The 6,195-nt window shown below is 47.0% G+C and overlaps 1 protein-coding gene across 1 annotated transcript; it reads right to left on the minus strand.

Annotated features, from left to right (window-relative positions):
• Positions 1 to 3,818: 3,818 nt before the first annotated feature.
• Positions 3,819 to 5,531, minus strand: LOC137517725 (piggyBac transposable element-derived protein 4-like). The gene has a single exon (XM_068234779.1). The coding sequence runs from the start codon at positions 5,529 to 5,531 to the stop codon at positions 3,819 to 3,821; it is 1,713 nt and encodes a 570-aa protein (XP_068090880.1).
• Positions 5,532 to 6,195: the final 664 nt, after the last annotated feature.

The raw sequence follows: 6,195 nt of genomic DNA on the forward strand, positions 1-6,195 counted from the left end.
TTAAATACAGGAGGTCGGTGCTATCTTCTTTAAAGTGTACCTTTGTTACTGGGGGTATTCATACTTACCTGGGGCTTACTCCAGCCCCATGAGGTGCATGGGTTACCTTGCTGGGTAAGAGCGCTGTGGGGTGTGCACATGCAGCCAACCTGTGCCTGCGCAGACGAGCACGCCCAGCCAGATAACCAGCGGGGATTACAAAGCAACGGAGCAGGCAAGGAGGATGGCGAGGGAGCCCACGCACCTCATGGGGCAGGAGGAAGCCCAAGGTAAGGAAAAAGATCTCGGGTTTTCTATCTGCCACTGGTGTTGAAATTGCATTTGTTGCTGGTACTGTGTATGCATCAAATCCAAGTGATTTTGTAAGATGCCAATGTGTTGTTGGTAGTGTTGCAGCAGTGCTGACTTTATACCCTCTGTTAATTGGTGGATAGCAAGTTGTCCCTGGCTGGGCCTAATGCCCAGTATACCTGTCACATCCTCTGCCATCTGTTACTGAACCCTATCATGAGGCAGGTCTTGGACCCACTGGTCTTCTGGTGGATGGGTTTAGGGTCCACCTCTGGCATTCCCTTTTTGTTGAGGCAATGGGCTGCAGATGAAAGGGGGTGAGCGCAGACTAAAGGGTTTCTCAATTGCAGAGGTAGAAGTGATACACAAACTCTTCCTCCAAGCTTTTCGACATGGCCTCGAGGGAGGTTCACTAGAGACTGGGTGAGGTTTTGCATCCGCTTCTTCCTCCCACAAGCTATCTTCTGTGCTGTAGTGGATTAAAAAGTAGAAAATATAAATTTAAAATGTAACAAGTACTAAATCGATATTTCAGAAGGCCTGTGAAAGTACAGTTTGGGCTGCAGGATGGGACACAGGAAGGCCGGTTATTTTGTGAAGCCGTAGGGTGTGTGTTTGTTTTTTTTTAGTTTTTTTTTACCGGTTCAACTGTACCTCCTCTGTTCTACCTTCAATTCTTTTATAGAATTGTTACTGAAACTCTGCCATTTAGTTTTTGTCAACTGCAAAGAGAAATGAATGAAAAGGCTCTCTGTTTATTTGTAGGTTTTTGACTATGGGACAAAGCTACATATCCCCTGCATTTTACCTTCACAATTGGGAAAAGCATGGTATTTGAGATTGTCATTCAGATGTGCAATCAGCCAGATGTGCAAAATCCATCTGGAAGAATTTGGTGGCCCAGTACATACCCCTTCCAGACCAGTGCAAATAGAAGGAAATTGAAATCCATATCTGGGTACTCTGTAATGTTCTAAACCACATTGGAGCCATCAATTGGGAAAGTGTTTGGGTACAGAAACCAATGAGGATTGGCAGCTTTTTCTTTGCCATGTTTCCCTAAAGATAAGACCGTGTCTTTTTATATATATATATATATATATATATATATATATATATATATATATATTTCTCCAAAAGATGTGCTAGGGCGTATTTTCAGGGGATGTCTTATATATCACTGTGCTGTTCCTGTGCTGTGTGTGTCTTGCCTTCCCCACTGTGCCTCCTCTTTCTTTGCTGAACCCAATTTATACTACTGTGTTGAAAAGGCACCTGCCCTGTCATCCCTGAATGCAGCTGATGACCTTGCTGTGTGCTGGGATGACAAGACCGGTGACACATTGGCACTGTGTCCCTGCTTGCTGGCCTCTTCCTCTGCTATGGTAACTGCAACTAGGGCTTATTTTAGGCCCCGTTCACACTTGCGGTTGTCTGCCAAACGGACTGGATGACCTAACCGGATCCGGACCGGATCCGGATCGGATCCGTACGGTTCTGATCCGGATCCGGTCAGGTTGCATCAGGTGTTCATCAGGATGCGATCCGGATCCGTTTGGCAAAAGTTACGTAAAAAACAAAAAAAATGTTGGGGTCTGGGAGGTCAGCAGAAGGGGGACCTGTGGAATCAGACCCTCTGCTGTTTAGCACTCACCTCCACCTCCAACATGCTGCCAACATCTCCAGCTCGTGCTGCTCCACTCCAAAATGCTTGCCCATGTGTCCCCGATCCAATATCGCCGCAACAATCCTCATAGGAAGTGGGGTAGAACATCCGGATTTTTTAGCCAGTGTGTTGTGCGCTATCCGGTTCTCATTGATTTGTATTGGCCGGATGGTGCAGTCCGGCTCCGCCCCGGATACGGCTGCCGGAGGAGCCGGACCAAAAAATAGCGCATGTTGGAACGGACGCCGGAGTCCGGATCCGGTCCGGCTCCGGTCCGGACGAAACGGACGCATGTGAACGGTGGCATAGACTTACATTGCTATGCCGTGCGTCCGTTTCGTCCGTTCCGCATGCGGTGCGGCTCCGGCACGGCGATTCCGGATAGCCACCGCTAATGTGAACCGGGCCTTAGGGGTAGGGCTTCTATTTCAAACATGCTCAAAATTGTAGCTAGGGCTTTAGGGTAGGGCTTATTTGCGGGAAAACACAGTAACTATAAAAAATAGTGTTACTATCTGTGGCTAGTGCTATCATTTTGTCTATATACAAGCAATATACTGAGTAGGGCAGGATAGCTGACTATATTTGGCACCATGGTGTACAAATGAAGAATCTTTCATAAAGTAGATAAATTTGGAAGGTTGCAGGCACCCAATTAGAATGAATACTAGATCTTCGAATTGAAGAAGATCATAAGTAAGAGGAGATGTTCCTTAAATAAAAACAAACTTTCTTAATAAGATACAATAAAATATAATTTCATTTATTGATTGCGAACAGCACTATGACAACGCGTTTCTCGGCGTAAGCCGCTTCCTCAGGTCAAATGAGTGCCGGCCGTGTGGCAATACAAAGGTCCGGCACTCATTTGACCTGAGGATGTGGCTTACGCCGAGAAACGCGTTGTCAAAGTGCTGATCGCAATCAATAAATGAAATTATATTTTATTGCATTTTATTAAGAAAGTTTGATTTTATTTAAGGAACATCTCCTCTTACTTATGATCTTCTTCAATTCTAAGATCTAGTATTCATTCTAATTGGGCGCCTCCAACCTTCTAAATTTATCTGCTATATCCTACCTAGTAGGACCGTATTCGTTCTCTCCTATCAGGAGAGTTGAAAATATTTTTTCATTTTTGGAGTTGCGACCGAGAATCTACGGATAAAGGCCGAGTGGGGACGGTATTTCTCCACCTGCGTATAAGAGTGGTTGCCTCTTTAGAGCAACCCACCTTTGTGAGTATACTCATATAACCCTTTTTTTACGCTATACCAACTAAAAGGGTAATACACCAGATCGGGCTCCCGGTTGCCGGGTGTTTGTGTATTTGTCTTTTGTCAGTTTTGAATCATGTTTCATAAAGTGGACAACACAATGTCTGCTGTCAAGGTGGCATTCATCCTTCATGATGATGTTTACCAGGAGGAAGGGGATATTATGACCATGTTGACAAGCCACCATCTATTAGGTTTTTAGCTTGGCAGGTGCCATAGCAGCACCAAATTTAAGTTTTGCAAGTAGTTTTTTTGTTTGTTTTATTCCCCTCTGCTTTAACTTACATTTTTTTTACTATGCGCTTTATTATGCTTGTGTTTAACCCTCCTGGCGGTTCATTTCTGTCTGGAATTATGAGTCAAAAGCGGTACATTTTTTTCAAGAATTTTAGGCATCCAATTATTAAGTCTTAACTCACCAAAATATATCAGAATAAAGGCCTGTAAGATATCCTGCATATAAATAAAAGACTGTAACACAAATTTGCTGAAAAAATTAAATTTATCAATAAACTGAAATAGCAAAACTGTACAAAGAAGCAGCAGATTATATATACAGTATGTACATGCAGTACAGTGTATAACTAATACACCTCCCGTGTGTGGTAGATTTTAAAACATGGAACAGCACACAGGGCGACATTACAGTCCGGGCAGTAGAGACGGGTTTCTTTGCGGACTTTCTTACCCTTGCTATCCGTCTTGCTGCAGCAAACAACGCACATCCTAGTTGGAGCAGCTTTTTTTGGAGTGGGTGGAATATAGTCTGAAAAGTGGCGGCCAGTGAGGCGCTCAGGGTTGACAACATATGATGCACGGCGCCCAATTCGCACATCTGCTGATGAAGTCTGGTACTTCAGACATATGCTTTCGCACATTTTCCATATAAAGTCGGAATGCGTTCCTGGCCTGTCACTGCGTTGCTTATACAAAATGAACGCATTCCACAGAGATTGTTCCAGCAGATGCCGAAAAATTTTTTTGTAGTATTTTTTTTGTTGTTTGCGGACTGCGGGGTAGTATGTCATCGCCTGGTCAGCTCGGTCCACCCCACCCATTGTATGGTTGTAGTCCAGGATGACTTGCGGCTTGGCCAGGACTTTCCCTCCTCGCGTTGTGGTGGTGGCAGATGAAGCATCATGGACAGTGCTGAGCGTACACACGTCCTTCTTGTCACGCCAGCGGAGTGCCAACATTTTTCCCTTCTGCCAAGCCACAATGTCCCCAGATTTTAGCTTTTGCTTGGCGAAGGCAGTAGGCATTTCTCGCCGGTTAGGACGAACGGTGCCGTAGGCATCAGTTTTGTTCCTGATGAGTATTTCAAAAAGTTCAGGTGAACTGTAAAAATTATCTGTGATGACACAGTACCCCTTATTCAACAAGGGCTCCACCAAAGATAGCACGGATGAAGTCGCCACCCCGTAGCTGCTGAAAGCAGGGTTAAATTGTGTCCCTTTCCCGGTGTACAGTATGCTGTTCCAGATGTAGCCCGTTGATGCCTCGCATAACATGTAGGACTTCACTCCAAACCGGGCCCTCTTGGACGCGATGTATTGTATCCAGGACAGTCGGCCTTTGTACGCCATCAAGCTTTCATCCACACTTATGTCCCTCTGGGGCACATAAGTGTTGCGGAAGTTTTCCATCACCAGCTGAAAAACTTCCCAGATCTTTTTCAACTTTGGCGCTGGGTGGGTTGACTCTTCGAAGGCGGAGTTGTCTGCGAAGTGTAGAAACTTCATGATGAGTCCAAAACGGTACTCCGACATTACCGTGCCAAAGAAGGGGGTAGCGATTATTTTGTTCGTCGACCAGTACCATTTCTGCAGGGGCTTCCCCACCACCCCCTGCAGAATAATTAGTCCAAGGAACAGCCACAAGTCCTCCTTGGTGATAGGCTCCCACATCCTGCTCCTGGAAAAGGGACCTCGTGGAGCAGCAATTTCTTGCGCGGCGTAGCGGTTCGTCTCCACCACGATTTTATCAATAACAGCGTCACTGAAGAACAGCTGCAGGTAGGCCAGGGGGCAGTGATCACATTCAACCTTCAAGCCGGGCTCTCCAGTAAAAGGGAAACGGGGGGGCGGTGGTGGGGCCTGAGTGGTGTTGACTGGGCACCAAACACGTGCGTCACTAACCTCCTCCGTGTCGCTGGTGATGGAGTCGCTGTCAGAATCAGACGACAGGTTGCCAGGAGCATCACTGTCACTGGAGTCCTCCAGTGACTGCAAATCCGGATCGCTGTCCTCGAACTGCATCAGCGCTTCCGCTGTGAGACGCTTCGAGGATGACGCCATAGCAGGTGACAGGAAAAAAGCAGAGTAAAAATCCAGGCAGAGGTCGGTACACAGAAATCCAATAACAGGCAGAATCAGCAGGCGGAAAACGTAGGTCAAAATCCAGGCAGAGGTCGGTACACAGAAATCCAATAACAGGCAGAATCAGCAGGCGAAAAACGTAGGTCAAAATCCAGGCAGAGGTCGGTACACAAATCGGTAGGAAGATCAGATCACAGCACAGATCACAGCACAGCTCACAGCTCACAGCACAGCTCACAACCAAATGGCAACAGTGTATTGGATACACATGAATTTGATTCATGTGTATCCAATACAATGCACTTTGCAGCCAATGAACACAATTTTTCAAATTTCCCGCCCCACCCCCATGACGTCACGCCACCCTCCGCTCCTCTGATTGGCCGCCGGGTCCCCAAGAGAATAACAGGATATGGGGGTCCCGGCGGCCGGACATACATCGCTGCTGCTGGGGGAGAGAGGCAGGAGTCCCTGGAGAGCGCCGATCGCACAGGGACTCCTGCACCAAAGGTACATTTGCCGCCACTCTGATCATATGGCCGCCGGGTCCCCGCAAGATTACCGGGGATATGGGGATCCCGGCGGCCGGACAAACAATGCTGCTGCTGGGGGAGAGAGGCAGGAGTCCCTGGAGAGCGCCGAT

This window comes from Hyperolius riggenbachi, chromosome 1 (genome assembly GCF_040937935.1).
Source record: "Hyperolius riggenbachi isolate aHypRig1 chromosome 1, aHypRig1.pri, whole genome shotgun sequence".
In the NCBI taxonomy this organism is placed as follows: domain Eukaryota; kingdom Metazoa; phylum Chordata; class Amphibia; order Anura; family Hyperoliidae; genus Hyperolius; species Hyperolius riggenbachi.

Bases quoted from the DNA above. Each gene is read 5' to 3' on its own strand.
- LOC137517725 (XM_068234779.1), bottom strand. From the start codon at position 5,531: ATGGCGTCATCCTCGAAGCGTCTCACAGCGGAAGCGCTGATGCAGTTC.